Source organism: Gopherus evgoodei, chromosome 3, assembly GCF_007399415.2.
Source record: "Gopherus evgoodei ecotype Sinaloan lineage chromosome 3, rGopEvg1_v1.p, whole genome shotgun sequence".
Taxonomy (NCBI): domain Eukaryota; kingdom Metazoa; phylum Chordata; order Testudines; family Testudinidae; genus Gopherus; species Gopherus evgoodei.
Genome location: NC_044324.1, coordinates 44768267 through 44790163, shown reverse-complemented (window position 1 = coordinate 44790163; position 21897 = coordinate 44768267). Strand labels below are relative to the sequence as shown.

At 41.7% G+C, this 21897-nt stretch overlaps 1 protein-coding gene across 3 annotated transcripts in view; it reads right to left on the bottom strand.

The window, feature by feature from the left end:
• EIPR1 (EARP complex and GARP complex interacting protein 1) overlaps positions 1 to 21897 on the bottom strand; it is a 169828-nt gene that overhangs the window by 25023 nt on the left and 122908 nt on the right. For all 3 annotated transcript variants that reach the window (XM_030555501.1, XM_030555499.1, XM_030555500.1), the window contains one exon: positions 12974 to 13073. In XM_030555501.1, coding sequence (XP_030411361.1) covers positions 12974 to 13073 — 100 coding nt within the window. The remainder of the gene's footprint in view (positions 1 to 12973; positions 13074 to 21897) is intronic.

Sequence of the window (21897 nt, the reverse complement as noted above, 5' to 3'; positions counted from 1 at the left end):
ATATAAACTGGCCAAATGGCACAATGGGACAAAAAGTTTAGAGAAACAATTTCTTCACATTTGAGTGCTGCTTCTTGGAACAAGTAGCTCTGGAGCATCCAACAAGACTCTTGATTTAAGTAACACACACTAATTCTAGAAGTGACAGCAGCTGAGCCACTACATAATAATGACTGCAGTATAATTAGATCCAACATTCTTGGGGCATGTAGGGTACCAAAAAGTGACATAATGACACTAAACTTTAGGAAAGGAGATTTCAATAAAAGTCCTTAGTCAAAAAGACCCTAAAATTAAAAGTAGAGGAAATAAAATCCTTAGAGGCGGTATGGAGGCTACTAATAAAAAACAAACCATCTCAAAAGACAAGTGTGCCACTGAACAAAAAGAGAGCCAGGAAGACAAAGAGTAAATCGGTATGGCTACATTGCAAGTTCTGAGATGCAATTTGAGCCAAACAGAAATCCTTCTGAAGTTTGATCCTGCTGAAGCCAATAAATAGTAACAAATTACAGCAGGCAGGAAATAAGAGGGACATAAGGGTTAAAATGGATTTTTATAAACAAATAGCCTAAGATGTAAACAAACAAAAATGCATGGGATTCTTTACGTTTATCAGAAACAAAGTTATTCTGGTCAGTCAGTCAGTCAGAGAGACAGAGGAACTTCAAAAAGAATTCAACAAGCCAGCTGAATGGACAATACAACAACAAATTAAATTCAGTGTGGATGAATGCAAATTAGCACACACTGGACTGAAAAAAATTAACTACTCATACATGTTACAGGATTCTAAATAAATTGAATCAACTCAAGAAAAGGATCTGAGTGTCACTGTAGATGGCTCAAAGCAAACCTCTACACAATATGCAGCTGCAGTCAAAAAACTAACGAGATGTTAGGCTACATAAGGAATGCAATTGTGAGTAATAATGGTATTATTATAGGCTTCATACAAATCAGTAATGTGGCCTCATCTGCAACACTGTGTGCCGTACAGGTCACCAGATCTCAAAAATTACATTGCAGAAGTGGGGGGAATTCAAACAAGACCAAAGAGAATTGAAGGGCATGGAAAAACTCTCATGTAAACAGAGACTGAAAAAGATTGGGACTGTTTACCTTAGAAAAGAGACAAATAAGAGGAGACATGATAAAACATGGGGAATAATGAACGGTGGTGAGAAGGTAAATCAGGAAATACTGTTCTCCCTGTCCAATGAACCAAGAGCAAGGTGACATTTGATTAAATTGAATGATGGAAAATTAAAAATTCAAGATTTTTCACACAATCTGTATTTAAACTTTTAAACTCATTGCCACAAGAAGTTGTTGAGGCCAGGAATTTAACAAGATTCAAAAAGGTCTTTATATGACCATCAAGTACATCCAGAGTTAACATAATTAATGACAAAAGTTTTGAATGGATTATTAAACTCATGTTTCTGCATTAATCCAACCTCTAACTATTAGAGATCAAGAGAACATCCAAAATAAAGGGACAGATGATCCCATGTCTGTCAATTGTGCGATTCTTACAACTTCTTCTGAATTGTCTGACACTGGCCACTTTCAGTCTCAAAAATAATGCACTAGATCAGTGGTCACCAATTGGTCAGTTGTGATTGACTGGTTGATCCTGGAGCCTCTGCCGTTCGATCACAATCTCCAGTCACTAAAAGTCCGGCAGCATAGCGGGGCTCAGGCAGGCTGCCTGCCCTGGCCCCATGCCACTCCCAGAAGTGGCTGGCTGCTAACACATCTCTGTTGCCCCAGTGGGAAGGGAGTGTGAGGCAGTTCCACGTGTTGCCCCTGCCCTCAGCACCATCCCCAGAGTTCCCATTGGCCAGGGACTGGCCAATGGGAGCTGCGGGGGTGGTACTTGCAGGTGCAGGAAGCGCACAGAGACCCATTGTTCCCCTATCCCTCAGGGGCCGCAGAGATGTGCCAGCAGCCAGCTGCTTCCAGGAACAGTGTGGGGCCAGGGAAGGCAGGCTGCCTGCCTGAGCCCCGCCAACCAGAAGCTTCCTGTGGTAAGCACCTCCTGGCCGAAGCCTACCTCTCACACCCCCAACCCGGAGCCCCCTCCTGCACCCAAACTCCGAGAGCCCACACCCCTCACTCCCTCCTGCACCCCAATATCCTGCACCAGCCCAGAGCCCCTCCTGCACCAAACTCACTCCCAGAGCTTGCACCTCTCACTCCTGCACCCCAATCCCCAGCCTCAGGCAATGCACACACCACAGTTGAGAATATTACACTGATTTGTGATGTGACGTGTTTCGGACACAGAGACCCCGTTGGGACTGTCACCTGATGTGCTGGAATTACCTCTGAGCCAGTTTTCCCTGAGTCCAGCTTGGGACTCCAGAACCCTGCCTTATTGAGCCAGACATGCCAGCCTGCTGCAAAACAGACCCAGGTCTGGTCCATATCGCCAGAGCTGCACGCAGTAACCAAAAACTGCTCAGCAGATCACCTATATCCAGCACCCAGATCCCCAGTTCCCAATGGGATCTAAACCCCAAATAAATCCGTTTTACTCTATATAAAACTTACACAGGGTAAACTCACAAATTGTTTGGCCTCTATAACACTGATAGAGAGATATGCACAGCCGTTTGCTTCCCCCAGGTATTAATCACTTACTCTGGGTTAATTAATAAACAAAAGTGATTTTATTAAGTATAAAAGTGGGATTTAAGTGGTTTCAAGTAATAACAGACAGAACGAAGTAAGTCACCAAGCAAAATAAAGCAAAAACACACAAGTCTAAGCCTAATACATTAAGAAACTGATTACAGGTAAAATCTCACCCTCAGAGATGTTCCAATAATCTTCTTTCACAGACCAGACTCCTTCCTAGTCTCGGCCCAATCCTTTCCCCTGGTACAGTCCTTGTTAATTCTAGCAGACATCTTAGGTGGAAACTAGGTGTTCTCATGACTGACAATCCCTTTGTTCTGTTCCACCCCCTTTTATATCTTTGGCACAAGTCAGGAATCTTTTGTCTCTCTGGGTTCCCACTCTTCCTTCTAAATGGAAAAGCACCAGGTTTAACATGGATTCCAGTATCACATGATATGCTCACATGTCCTGTGAGACCCCAGCCTCCATTTTTCCAGGGCTGCCCTGCACGCACCCAGGAAGGTTTGCAAGTAAACAGATCATTTACAACAAACTGTCCTAGTCAATGGGACCCATCAAGCTTCTAAACCATCATTAACGGCCCACACTTTGCATAATTACAATAGGACCTCAGAGTTATACATCATATTCCTAGTTTCAGCTACCAGAATGCTACATTCATACAAATAGGATGAACACACTCAGTAGATTATAAGAATGTAATGAGATCTTACAAGAGATCTTTTGCTTAAAACATATTCCAGTTACATTATATTCACACTCATAAGCATATTTCCATAAAACATTATGGAATGCAATGTCACATGTGACAATCCCTGAAGGATTTTGGATCTATAAACCACAAATGACATTAATAAAAAGTAAAACTCATGAAATGTCCAGTGGATTCCATGAAATTAGATGCAGTGTGACCATATGACCCCTGCACCCAAACTCCCTCACAGAGCTTGCATCCCTCACTCCTACACCCTAATCCCCTGCCCCAGGCTCAACCTGGAACCCCCCTCCCACACTCCAAACCCCTCGGCCCCAGCCCAGAGCCTGCACCCCCTCCCATATCCCAACCCAATAAAAGTTAGTAAGGGTGGAGGAGAGCGAGTGATGGAGGGAGGGGGGAATGGAGTGAGTGGGACAGGGCCTCGGGGAAGGGGCAGGGCAGATCCTGGGTTGATTTTAAATTCAAAAACTGATCTTGTGCGCAAAGGCTGGAGACCACTGGACTAGACAGAACTTGAGTCTGATCCAGTATTGCAATTCCTATACTCCTATGGGATTCAGTTCACACCTATCCACCAAAGAAATCACAGAGTACCACTTCAACTCATATCTTGATACAACATCCTTTTCTCTGGCCTTGACAAATGCAATCTTGCTTCACTCATATGCATTGAGAATGCTACTTTAAAGATCATTTTCCTACCTTGTCACTTTGACTACATCATCCCATTCTTTGAATTCCTCCTTCAGTTCATTCTTCTCTACTACATCAAACAAACTGTTTGTATTTACTTTCAAGGTCCTCCACAGTCAATCCCCACTCTGCCTAACATCTCTCATTTGATATCTAGCTATTAATGCTCACCTCCAACTGGTACCATCACTGTAATTAAACCGTTGTTGCATGGCCACACTATACTCCTGATGTCAGTGTAGCACATCCACAATAGCAGTTCTTGCATTGACAGAGAGAGCAGTACACTGGGGGCAGCTATCTCACTGTGCAACTGGCTGCAGGATGCTTTGGGAAGGGTTTGCAATGCCTCATGGGCAGATACAGTTTCAAAAGATGAAGGTTTCTCAATCCCATCATTTTATGAGCATCCTACTAGATTGCCAGCAGCTTTTCAATTACTCTGGTAACCTACAACCTAGCCATTTCTGTCAGAAAAAATGGATCCTGCAGTGCTGTTCAGTACTGAGCTGTGCGTTATAAACACACTGCTACAAGAGGCACCCAAGTGGGGGCTATTTGGTTGAGCCTGGCATCGTTTGTTTGCACCGCACTATGAACCTTGTTATTATTTCTCTGTGTGCCCGAAAAATAACACATTTTTAACGTAGCACTCGATAATATGACGAAACTGACATTGCTGAACACTAAAACAAGAAGCCCACAGAAGTGTGAGAGACAGGTAGTGTGCATGTGTGCGTGTGTGTGAATGAGAGTGAGAGAGAAACAGAGTGTGTGTTGGGAGAGTGGAGTATGTCGGCATGCTTCCTCTTTACATTCAGACAGCAGCAGGAAGCAACCAATCCTGAGGTAAAGGCTGGTGCACAGACAGCTGGTGTCCCACCTCCCAGCCCCGGGGAGACCAGTACACCAGCAGGGGAGGGTAACACCCAACATCAGCCATCGCCTCCCTCCCTGGCTCTATACAGAAAAGCATAAGCTTCTCCCCAACCCCATCAGCAGCCTGCCTGCCACTGTAGTCCTAGCACCGGGAGAGCAGGATTCCATGTTCATGTTTTGATTCTGTGATTCCCTCCAAGTTCTCCCACCCCCTCCTCTCCCCACAGACCAAGAAGATCCACCCCCTCCTCTGTAGTCCAGACAGGAGTCTGCTGCTGGGAGCCAACTTGCTCAGCTGAGTAGTAATCCAAGCAGGAACCACCTTTTTCTGTGTTTGTACAGAGCCTAGTACAATGGGATTCTGGTCCATGACTAAGGCTGCCTATGTATTACAGCAATACAGATAAATATCAGCAGTGCTGATACACAGAGAGTGACTTGCGATACTGCGATGCTAGCAGACAGAGAATCTGTAAAAATCTCTCTCTCCACACTCCCTCTCCCCTCTTTGGGCTCTAGGACATATATGAATACTTGTTTAAATCAATAACTTCAAGATTTAACCTCTCTTATCCAATCCTCAGAATAAACTTTTGTTCCATTGATCTCTGATTTAACTGAGTTTTCTTTAATTTATCTAATGATCATTGCTTTATTAAAATCATTTTGACATTAGAGTCACCAACACAGCCACAGGCAATTCAAGCAGAATAAATAAATAAATAAAGTAAGTAATAACTATTGGTAAGTGTTAGGCCTGAATAAAGATATAGCAGACAAAACCAGGTATGCCAACCTGACCAAAGTCAGGCTAACAGAGGTTTGTGGGTAATCCCTGAGTGGAAAACACTGAGAAGCAGCAGCATGTCTCACAAGCGCTGGGAAAAAGTGAGATAAAAGAGAAGCTGCATTCCTGGCATAATACCAGATGTGCTGTGTTCGGGCAGCTCCTTCGAAGAACTGGTAAGAGCCCTAGTTTCCCAGCCTCCTTGTTTTCACTCCCTGGTTTTGTTCTTTGTTTGTTTTTAACTCCCCTACATTTCTAACTTTAGGCATGCATGTATACTAAAGGTGTCTAGTTTCTAGTTGTTACAAGAAGGGGGTGGGTTGCTCCAGTGAATAATTTATGACGCGATGGAACTGTCTATATAGGCTTATACTAAGATGTAAAGAGGGGGCTGGTTCTCTCTGGAGACGAGCTGCTCTCTATTGATGCGTGCACTTGTCAATAAAGAGCTTTGATCGGACCTTGCTGGTGTTGCCTGTCTCTCTTGCGGTCAGACAACGAACTTTGCCGTCGGGGTTAGAGTCCCTGACATCTTTGGCGACTCCGCCGGGACCCGTCTGACTCTCCGGCGGGGGATCGGACCCTGAGGCAACGCAGCGCGCATCCTCCAGTTTAGAGGAGCCTTGCCTGGTGATCTGATCTCTGCGTTGGCGATAAGGCGTGTTCTGTGAACCAGCTGAAGCTCGTAGAAATCCAGCAACGTCCACCTACCCTTTGAGTAGGGTCCAGGTTGTCGGGGTTAGAGTCCCTGACAACTTAGGTCTGGGTTAGAGTCCCAGTCCAGGTCTGGGTTAGAGTCCCAGTCCAGGTTTGCGCAGGATCCAAGTTGTCTGGGTTAGAGTCCCAGCCTGGGTTTGAGTCCCAGTCCAGGTGTTTGAGTTCCCGGAGAGGTAAGCGAGCGCTCGACGCGGGGAGGTGGGGGTTAGAGTCCCTTTACCTCGACCCGGGAAAGAGGGGTTAGAGTCCCTTCATTAAAATGGGACAAGTTGGCAATAAGTGCCCGGGGGACGCCCCGTTGTCTCTGATACTTAGAGATTGGAAAGAGATTTCTGAGACAGCTGGTCTAATTAAATTTAAGATGAGAAATCTGTGTTGGATCCAATGGCCATCATTTACCTTTCATTTGTCCCCGACTAGAGACTGGTCGGAGGGTGAAACCTTTTCCACAGATAGGATGAACTCCTTAAGGGATATTTTGGTTGATCTTAGGCCGGGACAAATGGATTACTTGTTTGTATGGTATAATTATGAACCCATGGAGGGATGGATAGCTTTTGAAGCTGTTTGTATGGAGAGCTCTTGTAAAAAAAATCCCCCACCATATGCCCCAGAGCCGCACCGGGAGGAGGACAATTTTGTTCCTGTTTTTCCCCGCCTGATGGAGTGCAAAGATTCAAAAGCAGGTTAGGGACAGTTCAGGGACAGAGGAGAATCAAGGGGGAGCTCAGAGTGATGGTCCCTCATCTTCAGAAGAATCAGGCAGCCTCACCCCCTCTGTGCAGCCTCCAGCCAGCCTTTTGCAAACTTGGTCAGGGACTGCTTTTTAAACTCCCCCAATATTACAGCAGCCCTCGTCCTTGCCCTTGTGGACCCCCACTAGGTTACTTAACTCCATGAGGGAGAATGTTTCTGAGACACCCCTGATATGACAAGCCTCGTTGAGAACTTATCTGGTTCTACTGGTTGCTGGGGAACATGAGATGGTTTTACCCATATCCTGTTTGCAACTTCAAATTTGTTTAACTGGCAGTGCACTATGCCTCACTTATGAGACAATCCTGAGGCAGTGGAAAGAATGTTCTGCACAATCTTTTTCACTCATGTGCCCACTTGGGCAAATGTAAATCAGTTATTAGATACTCTCATGACAAAAGATGAAAGACAAAAAGTAAAAGAAACATCTGCAGCTCATTTGAATGCACCTTGGCTAATTACTGACCCTAACTGGAATCCCAATAATCCAGCTCAAAAGACAAAGTTGGATGGATTTTTAAAAGCTGTTTTGAATGGTATTAGAGATGCAGGGGAGGCTACTCCAAATTGGAGCAAGGTGACTGCTTGTGTTCAGCATCCAGATAAGCACCTCTCTGACTTTTGTGCTCGACTGATTTGTGAAGTTAAAAAGCATGGGAATTTAAATCCTGAAACTGATCATGGAAAGGAGATGGTTAAAATGGTTTTCATGTCACAATGTGCAAAGGATATTGCAAAGAGATTTAGAGAGCATCCAGATGGTACGCAAGGGAAAAGTTTGTCTAAAGTAGTTAGCATTGCTACTAGAATGTTTAATGGGAAAGAGAAAAAGAAAGAAAAAGACATAAGGAACGGGTTAATTTAAAAATCATCTTGGTCCCGGGATGGAAGGAGGGGGTTGCTCTGCGTTCAGGGTCAGGAATCGGCGCGGACTGTGCTTGGTGCAGGGAGGGGCTGCTTTCGGCCCCAGCTGGCTGTGAAGGAAAAAATATAGACAGAGGCAAAGCAAAGAAAATACAAGTTACAGAACTGAAATTACATTTGCAAAGCTTAACTGTCCAGTAAGATCCAACAGAGTGCCTTTGTGACCCTGGAGTCGGTGTGGCTTGGTGACACCAAAGAAGCCACAGGCAGCCGACCTGGACTGGAATCTCTGAAAGAGACGCGGCAGGAGATTCCAGGGTGTAAGAGAACAGCCCTCCCAAGAGCAGAAGCATGTTGGAAATTCTGGACAAGCTGTAAACAGGATAATCTCCCTTCCACCTCTCCCCCTCCTCTGAACATTATACACAGAAGTGGCCAGTCTGAACGTACGTGTGTGAGTATGAAAGGAGCTTCGGGCTTGGGGCATTAATATTTTCCTGAGTGATGTGGGAGCATTCCCAACACTCTCCGTTGTTGTTTTATTATTTTATTAATGAAGCTTTAAAATTCAGTTATATGGTGTGTTTTCTTTATCTTCCCCCAACGATCCTGTAGTGTCAGCCTGATCACCTGACACGAGGGATAGATTGGTAACAGAAATTTGTCACAGTTTGGTGAGCAATTAAGAAGAGGGGAGCCCTGCAGAATTTACACCATCTATTTGTTTTACCCTTGTTATTTTGTGTTTGCTTTGCTTGGTACTGTTGGTGTTATATGCTGAGAACTGCATGAGTAAAAGTGAGTCCTAATAGGATAAGGAAACACCATCTGGTTCTGTTCTATTTAACCAGTTACTGTTGGTTTTTTTTGCTCTGTTCATTTGGGTGTTAGGAGTGTAGGCGGAACTGAACCTCTCGTTCATAATTCCTCGGAGTGGAAGCCATGTGTGCGAGAGAGCTCTGAGGTCGAATTGAGATCCTTCTGTCCCGTCCCCTGTAGCAGTCAGTGTATAGAAGTGGGAAAGTCTGGCTTAGACTGTAATTCCCTCTGCTCTCTGTGTAATTCTCTTTTCTGTTTAAGTGTCAAACAGATGAATGAGTCTCTGGGTAAACCCTCTAAGAATAGTCCTTTAACTTATATGTTAAGTAAATGGCCTTTGCCCAATGGGCCATGTGTCTTCGTTCAGGTGCCAAGCCTCATGAAGGAGGACTCAGGTAGTTTTGTAAGTAAGAATGTCTAAGGCAAGAGACCAGGAGGGGTGGGGGCTAGTTGAGAAGCCCACCCTCCTAGCTAAACTGGTAGTGGAACAAGTTGGTGCCTATGGAAGGGACGGTTCAGTGAGAAAAGCAAGATCGGGCCCAGGCGGGCAGGCAACAGACAGAGAGATTGGAAAACAGGTTGGAAAACTTTAAGGGTGTAGTGGAAGGAAGGAGTAAGTAAGTGTAAGCATGGGGATTTCAAATACCCAGGACTTACTTGGAATGGTGATTTGAGTTAATAAAAGTGGCTGTTGGGAGACAAGCAAGTGATTTAAGGGAGAGTAAGAAGTTAACTCTGTAGTTGCTGAAGAAAACAGCAGTTGAACTTTGTAAAAATACTAAAGAGGAAAGTTCTTGGTGTCTTTGAAATGTTTGTAAATAAATTGAGGCAAAGAAATTGTTAATTGCAAAAATTGTTGTTAAAATTTGCATACCAACAGTCTTTGAAAGCAAAGACATGAAAAGTTAACCCACTCCCCATATTGTACATGGGATCCTTCTGGCTACCTCAGATTTCTAGCCAGAGGGCTGGGGATGGTGGGAAGCTATTGGTTGTATTAAGTGAACTCCTCAAAGTGGGTGTGCTTGTCCTGGCCTGTTGCTCCAAAGTTCTGTAATAAAGTTATTTTAGTGAAAGGGTATATGTGGCATACATTAAATAATAAGACTAATGTACTGTATAATGACAATGTGTAGGTGTTCATTGTTGGGAAAGAGGTGTATAAGTAAAAAGTGAAAGTTTCCTTTGCAGGTTAAAAGAAGCCAAGAAGGACAAAGAACAGAATGAATTAACTGAAAAAATAAAATAAAATAAAATAGCAAGCTCAGGCTATAGATAAGACACTGACTCTATTCAAGGACACTGCTCACAGTTAAGACTTGGTTAACAACCAGGAAAAGGAGAGCTTGAATTTGCCCATGCAGTTATGAGATCTGAAAAACACTGCCAGGCACTAATGAAATGTGTTAAGTTTCTTTTCTCACAGGTAAGGAATCACTACCCAAAGACCCTAGCAGCCCTGCCGCTCCTTACAGCCAGGAGACGGGATTGATGTAAAGGTCCACCAACGAAAGACTGCCTTGGCTCCATGCTGGAAAGGCCCTTAAGTCCTGATGACTACCAACACCGCTGTGAAGTGCCAAAGACTGACTGTTTGGACCCATGATTCTCACTGCAAAAAGACCCCTCCAACTCGGGAGAATTCTCCTACTGATGATTAGCCTATTTCTCCTTCTAGCTCCACTGTGTCTTCTGGACAGTAGGGAAAAAGTACAAAGTGACGTGCTAGTAACCTCTCCCTTGTCCACCGACAGATCTATTGTGCCTTTGAATTTTTCTACAAAAAGCAAAGCCATTACAGGGTTATGTGCTAGTAACCTCTGCCCTATATGATGCTGCACCACGACTGTTTTGGAAAAGAAGAAGAAACACTCACTCCACTGAAATTGCCAAAGTCCAGGAATTCCTGACTAGAAAGGACATTAAGAACTGACCCTGGTGAAGAAACAAAGAATTGTACACTGGCAGAAAAAATTTGTGGGACCCATGCTTGGGAATGTGGTATTGATTGGATTTTGGGGTTTATTCTACAGGCTGTGCCCTGTGTTCTGGATAAATTCTTCAGCATGTATTGGATTTTAAATAACAAGTACCCGAAGAGTTTGTTCTGCCACTGGAAATTTTACCTGTATTGAAACCATTCCAGTGACTAATAATGTAATCCCCTCCTATGCTATTAATGTCAATGCCTTTTAAAAGTACCTAAAATAGTTAAATAACAAATGTAATATTGTACTACACCAAGGAAAGATGGTATTAAATATCACTGAGGCTGGGAAGGCATTGCAGTGGGATCTAGTATGTTTGGAGATTCAAAATTTCCTGAATGACCAGCTAATGGCCATTCGGAGTGATCCTGAGTACCAGACTTGGCCCACTGCCCTTACAGAAACATCAGAAGTACCATCTGATCTGTGGTCATGAAGATATACTAAAGATTTTCTGGGTGGAAGTGTAAACATTTACAGTGCTCCTTCCAAGCATTTGGACCGGGGGGTGTGGGCTTCCACATACCGAATCCTGACGGGTCCATGGGGAGGATGCACATGAAACTGGATTATTCACCGAAACATCTGGGAAATTAGACCACTTGGTATACCTAACTGATTTATAGTCAGTGCCCCAATCCCTTAGTTGTTAGACAAACAGAATTCCACTCTTTTGTCCGTGCACTCATTCCTGGATTGTGGGTGGCTAAGCTCAAGAGAGCAGTTGTAAATATTTCTGCAGAGCTTAAAAAAACAGCTAATGCATTAATAGACGCTTTCCAAAAGTTGCAACGAAAGACTGATGAAGTAGCAAAAGTAACTTTGCAAAATAAACGTGTGCTAAATGCCATGAATGCTAAATTAGGGAGAAGCTTGTGCTCGCATCGGGGAAAAATGTTGCTTTTCTGTTAATCACTCTGGCTTAATTGACAAGGATTTACAAGCTATTAAGAATGTTCTGTTGTTTTCCATGCTATATCTCTTGATCACACTTTTAGTTTTAAGGACTTCCACTCAGACCTTGGGTCATGGTTTACTAGCCTCCCCCGGACAATTGTTAAATGGATATGTGTCCCAAGAGTCCCATTATGGTCCTCTAGGGACAAAGGGGGGATTGTTAGGCCTGAATAAAGATATAGCAGACAAAACCAGGTATGCCAACCTGACCAAAGTCAGGCTAACAGAGGTTTGTGGGTAATCCCTGAGTGGAAAACACTGAGAAGCAGCAGCATGTCTCACAAGCGCTGGGAAAAAGTGAGATAAAAGAGAAGCTGCATTCCTGGCATAGTACCAGATGTGCTGTGTTCGGGCAGCTCCTTCGAAGAACTGATAAGAGCCCTAGTTTCCCAGCCTCCTTGTTTTCACTCCCTGGTTTTGTTCTTTGTTTGTTTTTAACTCCCCTACATTTCTAACTTTAGGCATGCATGTATACTAAAGGTGCCTAGTTTCTAGTTGTTACAAGAAGGGGGTGGGTTGCTCCAGTGAATAATTTATGATGCGATGGAACTGTCTATATAGGCTTATACTAAGATGTAAAGAGGGGGCTGGTTCTCTCTGGAGACGAGCTGCTCTCTATTGATGCGTGCACTTGTCAATAAAGAGCTTTTGATCGGACCTTGCTGGAGTTGCCTGTCTCTCTTGCGGTCAGACAACGAACTTTGCCGTCGGGGTTAGAGTCCCTGACAGTAAGAGAGAAAGGGGACAAAGTTACCTAAGCCTGAAACATTCAAATTAAAAAAGGGACCAGACTGCCTGTTTCAACAGCTGCAGCCAGAAAGGGAAGAGAAAGCCTGTGGAGTGTGGGGGCAACAGGAAAAGTTTCCATAAACCCAGGATTATCATATTTAATTCACACTAACAATACAGTAGTCTCAATACACAAGCTTTAGCTCCTACTCTAAGGATGTTAGAAAAAAAGTCTTATGCTAATTTTAATGAAATTGGGTAAAAAAAAACAACTTTTAAAAGTTAGTAGCAATATATTTGAGAATCCTTATAAAATGCTGAGTTAGATGATAACCAGTCAAACCAAAACCTAAATAATCTAAAGCTTGCTATATACCATACTCAGCCATATTATAACTTACAAGCAATTTTTCTTACCACAGCGTTGCTTGAGCTTTCTTGCAAATCCCACAATAATAAGTGATTATCAGCCAGTGAAATGAGCTTTTTACCATCTCCCATTGGCTCCCATATAACACTGTAAAACAAACATATAACATGAATAAAACACATGAAAAGCCCCCAAAACAATGAAGTCTTGCAATTGTCATCAATTTTAATTCTGTGGTGCTAAATCTGTCCTCAAACACAACAGTGGATCTCCCATAATTTTCAATATAAATTGGTCCTTTTTGTCTGCAGAGCAGAATTTGACCATCCTTGTCAACATGTAGTTAGTTACATACAAAAAAACCCCCAGACATAAAAATAATATTACAGTGGTAAAGACAAGCACTGAAAAGTTAGGAAATGCCAGAATTAAGGTTGCCCATACAACCTTAATTTGGCCCCCTGATGCATATATACTACGATAGTCCTGCTCAACATCACATATAAAGTCTGTGGCAGATGAAGGAACAAGTGGTGTTCAGTTATCACTCAGAGCCATGGAATCTGACAGAGGTCTGCTTCATTCAGTTTCTGAGCTTTAACTGATCAGCACTGCTTAACATGAGTAACATAACTGGTTTTAACTAGCTCTTGCCAGAGTCTCTTAAAGGTACACTTCCCCACATCTTCCTTTCCCAGGCAATTAACCAACATTAGCATACTACAAAATTTCAAGTACTTATAACCAAACTAACAATGCTCAATTTGTCTCTCAGGTGCACTGTACTGTTACGTAGACCTGTAGGCCTCACTTGAGACATCAGCACCATTGTACTCAGGTGGCAGGAAGTCCATTAACTCTGGTTGTGCCATGTCCTGGGGCTCAGACTTCTTAATCCGCTGTGGCTGTTGCCTGTCTAAGACCTCCTCTAGCAAGATGACCATTCAGGGCCACTTGGTTCCAAGTGGTTCTTGTCAGAGCCTCTTACAGGCACAGTTTCTCACAAGCCAGAATTCAGCTCTCCTGGATCCCAGTCTGCTTAATTACAAAACAACTTATTTTCTCTACTTGCATCCCTCTGCCTCAATTACTGTCCATTCTGGGTACTAAATGAAGCAACGGTCATGGAAAATAAACAATGTAATTAAACACTGAATCATAAAGCACATGCACAAAGGATTCAAATTACAGGATAACTTTAATTGTGTCATATCCTAACTTTGGAGCGCTTTTGGAAGCCAGTGAGACTAAATGGATGAGATTTGCCAGTTTAGTTACTTGAGTTCTGTTCCCAGCTTTTATAGAAGCGACTTTCTGTAACCTCTCAGGTACCTTATCAACACAGACATGGAAGCAATCTAGACACCTAGGTGGTGGGGAGCATTTCTAAAATGGGTGAATGATTCTTGCCTGCCTCCTATAGTAGGAATGTAAGGCCCAAATCTATTGGGCCATGAAGTACACAAAATTAACACCAGGTAATGGAAGAGCTGAAACAACAACTCACGGTCTTCTCCACACTCTTCACCCACTCCCCCTTTCCCTAGGTGAGAGACAGGTAATGGGGAGATAACGGTAGTAAGGACTGGCTACTGTTTTTACATTCCTTCTATTGTAGAGTCCTAACACTGTAGGAGGCTCAATGTAGAAGGTAACATTATCAGTGCAGTTCATTTGTAGTAAACTCCATGATGCTGTGGGATGCTCAATACATTTGACATGTTATGAATTTTAGCACCAAGCCTCTAACACAAACTAGGATCCCCCCGACCCCCCAAAGCATAGCCAAAACTACCTACTTTTTCCCTAATAAGCTTAGAAATCACAGAATTATACTGGAAGGGTCCCTGAGAGTTCATTTGGTCCAGTCTCCTGCACTCATGGCAGGACTAAGTATTATCTAGACTATCCCTGACAGATATTTGTCTAACCTGCTCTTAAAAATCTCAAATGATGGAGATTCCACAATCTTCCTGGGCAATTTATTTCAGTGATTAACTATCCTGACAGTCAGGAATTGTTTCCTAATGTCCAAACTATACCGCTCTTGCTGCAGTTTAAACCCATTGCTTCTTGTCCTATCCTCAGAGGTTAAGAAAATCAATTTTTCTCCCTCCTCATTGTAACAACCTTTTATGTATTTGAAAACTGTTACCATGTCCCCTCTCAGTCTTCGCTTTTCCAGACTAAACAAACCAAATGTTTTTAATCTTCCCTCTTAGGTCATGTTTTCTAGTTGCTCTTTAATCAATTTTGTTGCTCTTCTCTGGACTTTCTACAATTTTTCCATATCTATCCTGAAATGCGGTGCCCAGAACTGGTCACAATACTCCAGTTGATACCTAATCAGCACAGAGTAAAGCAGAAGAATTCCTTCTTGTGTCTTGCTTACAACACTTCTGCTAATACATCTCAGAATATTTGCTTTTTCTGCAACAGCGTTACACTGTTGCCTCTCATTTAGCTTGTGATCTACTATGACTCCCAGATCCCTTTTTTGCAGTATTCCTTCCTAGGCAGTCATTTCCCATTTTGTATGTGTGCAACTGATTGTTCCTTCCTAAGTGGTGTACTTTGCATTTGTCCTTATTGAATGTCATCCTATTTACTTCCAACCATTTCTCCAGTTTGTGCAGATCATTTTGAATTTTAATCCTATTTTCCAAAGCACTTGCAACTCCTCCCAGCTTGGTATCGTCTGCAAATTTTATAAGTATACTCTCTATGCCATTAGCTAAATCACTGATGAAGATATTGAACAGAATAGGATCCAGAAATGATCCCTGCAGGATCCCACTCGATATGCCCTTCCAGCGGACAGTGAACTACGGATAACTATTCTTTGGGAATGGTTTTCCAAAAATTTACTCACCCACTTTATTGTATATCCATCTAGGTTGTATTTCTCTGGTTTATTTATGAGAAAGTCATGCAAGACCGTATCTAAAGCCTTACTAAAGTCAAGTTATACCACATTTACCACTCCCCCCCAATACATAAGGCTTATTACCCCATCAAAGAAAGCTATTAGGTTGGTTTGACACAATTTGTTCTTGACAAATCCATGCTGTTACCCATCATCTTATTATCTTTTAGGTGTTTGTAAACTGATTGCATAATTATTTGCTTCATTGTCTTTCAGGGTACTGAAGTTAAGATGACTAGTCTGTAATTCCTTGGGTTGTCCTTATTTCCCTTTTTATAGATTAGCACTATATTTGCCCTTTTCCAGTCCTCTAGAATCTCTCCCATCTTCCATGACTTTTTGAAGAAAATTGCTAACGGCTCAGATATCTCCTCTGCCCACTCCTTGAGTATTTTGGGATGTATTTCACAGGTCCTGAGGATTTGAAGACATATAACTTGTCTAAGTAATTTTTAATTTGTCCTTTCCCTATTTTAGCCTCTGATCCAACTTCATTTTCACTGGCATTCACTATATTAGATGTCCAATCACTATTAACCTTTTTGGTGAAAACTGAAACAAAATGATTGAACTGTTTTCACTGAAACTTCAAAAAGATTCAGTCTGAATCAGAGAGCAAGTTCAGAAAATGTCACTCCAACCAGGTATAGGGTGACAAAATTATACACAACTGAAAAAAAGTCTCTATAATGGAAAACATTAAACAGCCTAAACAATAGGCATCACTACCAACTGCCTACAATAATTAGAAGTAGCTAACTGGTTTTAAAACTATCACTTGGTATCTACAGAGACACAAGATGGGTGAGGTAATATCTTTTATTGGACCAACTTCTGCTGGTGAAAGAGACATGATTCTGAGCTACAAAGAGCTCTTTTTCAGGCCTCTCTAACATCCTGGGACCAACATGGCCACAACAACAAACTTGGTATCTACATTTCCTTATGGACACATTATTCCATATAGTTCTGTTTCAGAAGACATGTATTGGTTCTTTGAAAAGATTAAAAGCATTTTATAAACACAATTAAATGGATAAAATATTAATGCATTATAACAGATATCTGATTAAACTCATTTTGGAGTTTCTACATCCAAAATGAAATAAAAAGACTAATGACAATTCTAATATTTTGTGAATGGACTGGATCATGGAACAGTGAAAGTGTTTCTCACACCAAATGATAGGGAGCATACCAAAAATCTCAGTGATTTTTTTTTAATTCAATGATTATTTCTGGATTACAAAAGAGAACAACAATGGATCTTTTGGCCTATTTTATTAGAAAACATTTTTTATTACTGGCAATGAAATTTGTTTTTGCAAATTACTTCTGTAGTGATTATTTGGCAACAGAGATAAAAACTAATTTTCTAAAAACCATTCGTTATGGGTGTTTGCCCCTCACTTGAACTAATCACTGGGCATTCAGTTGTAAGGATTAAATTGGAAGCACTTTTTTTGATGTTTTCAATGGCAAGAAGAAATTTCACATCTTTGATTGTCACTGAGCTTCAAGGCAAAGAATTTTATAGCTGGAAAGTGTGCTAATTAGAGCCAATTATAACCCAACTGACATACCCCAGAAATAAAAGGTCTAGGAGCATTCACTCTGTCCTTGCAAGATGCCCATTTTGCTACTATTTAATTTATCTGATATGGAAGTTCACCATTTTATGGATGTGGTTGTAGCAATCATTCAGATTTTATGATCAAGATGAAGGTTACCCAAATCACTCTTTGTAACATGATTTCACTTTAAGTGGAGACCACTTTTCCATAGCCATAACTCAACTGTTAGAGTAACAGGAAAACACCAGGGTTTGAAAAATTCACTCATACCTCTTACCACTGGTAAGTGAGAAGCTTTGCTTTCAAAGTAAAAGGGCTTAAGCCACTAATTTCTACAGGATTTGTCATTTTTTTTAAAGTTTCTATTCATTATGTATATGATAATCTTCAAAAAGTGAACAGAATGGAAACCAACACAGCTTTGCCTTCTTGAGTCTGCAAATAGCTGCAGTCTCTCAGTTGAAACTTCATCTTGTCAGTTTCAGAAAAGTTAGGGCTTGCCTATAACAAGTCATTTAAACCAGATCAAATCAAGTTAATCCAGTTTGAAAATGCTTGTGTATACACAACACAATCCACACTGATTCTGCATAAAATCGAGAACTCTGGAGTCCTTCAGAGTATCATTCTTGCAATACAACTTTGACAGCTCTCCAGAAGCTCTATAACATGGCTCATGCAGACCCTTGGAGCTGTGCTGAGACCCAGAATTTCATCATCATCTGGGGAGAAGTGTTGGTTCAGGAAATTCTTGTGGCCAGCCACTGGAATAAAGACTTTTTTGTGGACACTGCCCAACAGATGCTCACGAGGGGTCACAGCCAGGATGCCAACCAGTGCCAGATAGAAAGCAAGCAGCTCAGGAGAAAGTACATTCAAACAAGGGACAAAAGTAGACAATCTAGCATGGATGTGTGACTTATCAATTTTTTGAATAGGTAGACAAGATTCAACATGCTTATAGTACAATTCATTCCTGACACCATTTGCTGCCTTTTGCGTTCTACCACCAAGGACAATCAGCAGATCCATCAGAGAATGAGAAGGAGGATGCTGGATAAGAGCTGTCCCCTAAGCACCAAGGTCTTTTTGATTCCCAGGACCCTGACACCCAGAAGGAAGACCAGTCCGGCCCTGTGCCAACAGGCTAAGATTCCTGCCCTGCATTGTCTGGATCCCTGGAGGGAAATTTAGCACATAAGAACCTCTCTTTACAATTTATTTATTATTATTGTCTGTACTAAGGTTCTGGATCTGGTTCCAGGTGCCCTCTGGCCTCAGTTATTGTTGGCAGATGTGAGCTAGGAGCATTTCCATGTATCAAGCCCCTACCTCCCTTGACCCATGCTGCCCATTCAGCACCCCTGTATGTTTCCAAAATGGCAGCTGCTCTGCCTGGCAATCAGCCTCTGTGGCATGCTAAATCCATGATTTATCAACTGTTTCCAGGGCACTTGCCCATCCCCTTCCTTCATCTGTCCTGAAGGTGAAACTCACCCCTCCAATATTTCCTGCATCAAAATGGCAGCCACCAATGGCTCCACACTACCTCTGTCCATAATAGATTTGAACAACAAATGCATTCATTTGTGCAAAATTCATCAGTTTACAGATAGTGAGAACAGACAGGAAAAAAGTCTGGTTAGAGTTCATTATTTACATGCGGCATAAATGTATACAGTATGGCCAGGAAAGTCACTAACAATACTACTCCCACTAAGGTACAAATGACACGCATTCTAACCATAACCTCTGACACCACAAAAATACCTGCAAAACCTAAATAGGAACATCATTCCAACCCGCCCCATCCCCCAACCTCCCAAACAGCATAATAGCACATACAAAGCAGACAGAAATCCCAATACACCCAGCAACTTTCTCAAACGCAGACACTTATCTCTGAGGTTCTCCCAAGATTGTTAAGAGTCTCATGGAGGTAAATTAATATATACATATTTTTAAAATGCTATTATGGCCTGATTGGAATATGAACAATAAGAAACTGATCTTTTTAGCCCTGACTCCCATAGCCATAGCACCTGCAACAGCTAGACCATCAAGGACAGGACTTCTATGCACTGCTCAGAGACTGATCAACTGAGAGGGAGAAAAAGGAAGATTCAGAATGAGATGTTTGCAGAATTCGTGGCAGACTCCCAGGGGAAAACCAGACTGGCTGAGAGGCAGAGGTAGTACATGACCTAGGGAGAAAAAGAAATGCAACTCTCTTAGAACACAGTGTCAGTGGCCAGGGTCAGCATTGCTACAGTCAAAGAGCAGATGGAAAAGGATGGGGAGACCCTGAGGCAACTCCTGGAAGCTATCCTGAGCCAGAATGCTCTGCTTCAAACCATGCTCCTGGTTAGGCAAGCAGGCCGCTAATTTGGGACCTAGCCATGTCCTTCAGCCCCTGGACAATTCTGACTACCGGAACCAGCAGCAACTCCTCCCCACTGTACCACAACAGCAGTGCTACCAGTGGCCATTCTCCTCTCAGAACTAACCTCAAGGCACAGAGAACACTGGCTCCTAGGAGCCCAGTGCTTTTGAGCCCAGCAGTGCCCCTGACAATTTTGAACCATGGCTCTCAACCCCAGATACCAAGTGGACAAAAAGAGGCAGAGGGGAAGGCAATACTGTGACTTGAAGCTTCCCACCCAACCTTGTTCTATTTCAATGGTTTGTTTTATTGCTAGTTTTGCTTGCACTATTGCTTTAATTAAATGTTTGTTTATAAGTGCATCATTAGTAGATTGTTTAGTTAAATGTATTTTCAAATATAAAAATGTTATTTTTCCAGTGGTTTAATTAAAACTTTATTTTTGGTTTTGTTATTGTTCTTTCACAATAAAAAATCTTTACAATCCATCCACTATAAGTCGTTAACTTAGAAAACCTTTAAAATAAAGCTGAGATAATTCAGACGGTTTTACAAAAGTACATAGAGAGTGTTTTACTTCCATCACCCATACACAACAGAGTTATCACAATGGATCTATCCCAGCATTTCCCAAACTTTTTTGGCCACAGAACACTTTTTAGTCTATTACGGAACACTTATAATGTTATTTTGTAGTTGTTTGGTTTTCATATAAAAAATTGCGCTATTTATGCTCAAACATATTTTATTTTATAAAACAAAGCAAAAATAAAAATTTAAAATAACTTGAACTAACAATTTCTAACTGGAAAGTGCATATAAAGTAGTACAAAAATCAAGTGCAATAGTCAAAATTAAAAACAGTGTTCTACTTAAAAAAATTGTTTTTATATATACACACAAACACCAAACAAACAAATTAGATTTTTACTTGGAAAATCTATTTTTATAAATACAAATTTGGATTTAATGGGATTGGTGTTTCTGCATTTTTCTAACACAGATGGATGGGGGAGGGATAGCTCAGTGGTTTGAGCACTAGCCTGCTAAACCCAGGGTTGTGAGTTCAATCCTTGAGGGGGCCACTCAGGGATCTGGGGAAAAAATCAGTACTTGATCCTGTTAGTGAAGGCAGGGGGCTGGACTCAATGACCTTTCAAGGTACCTTCCAGTTCTAGGAGATAGGTATACCTCCAATTACAAAAATAATAATAATAATGCTGGAAAGTTGAATCCTTATGTCAGGCGCAGCATCAAGTCTATTCCTATATTTGGTTTTTGTTGCAGTATAATATGAAAATACCATCTCACATAAACAAGTTGTAGCAAAAGGAAGGAGCACTCCAACTGCACGTTTAGCCACATTAGGATACTCTTCTATTAGGCAGCTCCAAAAATTATTCTGCGGAAGAGCCTTAAACTTTTGTTTCAAATCAGAGTCAGAAATAAGTCAATTAGGCTTTCATAATTGTGCGCATTAAAGCCAACCGGTTTGGCTGTAATTACAAATGGATTTCGAACCCAAGCATCATCATCAGTAGTTGTAGGAAAATATTCTAATAAAGAGGACTGCAAGTCATGTAAGTGCTATAAAATGGTGCTGGAATCTTCTTCATGGACTGTAGAATTTATTTCAGTCAGAAATTCATGTACTGCAGGGAAGCAGTCGAAGTTATTCCATTCTACAGAAGATGCCCAGAATTCCAGCTTCTTTTTAAACGACAAATTTTATCCATTGTAGTAAAAATAGTCATATTCTTTCCTTGTAGCGACAGATTAATTTCATTTAATTTTGCAAAAATAGTTGCAAGATACACAAGTCTCATTAGCCATGAGGAATTTGTCAGTCATTAAATTTTCATCCTGAATTATCTGAAGTGAAGAATACCAGTAGTTCACTGTGAAGCTCAAAAAGCCTCACAAGCACTGTTCCTCTGGATAGCCATCTCACTTCCCTATGTAAAAGAAGCGCCTTGTGCTGACTACTCATTTCCTCACACAAAAATTTAAATAACATGGATTGACGTGGTCGAGATTTGACAAAATTGATAATTTGTACTGCATCGAGCACAATTTTCAGATATTGTG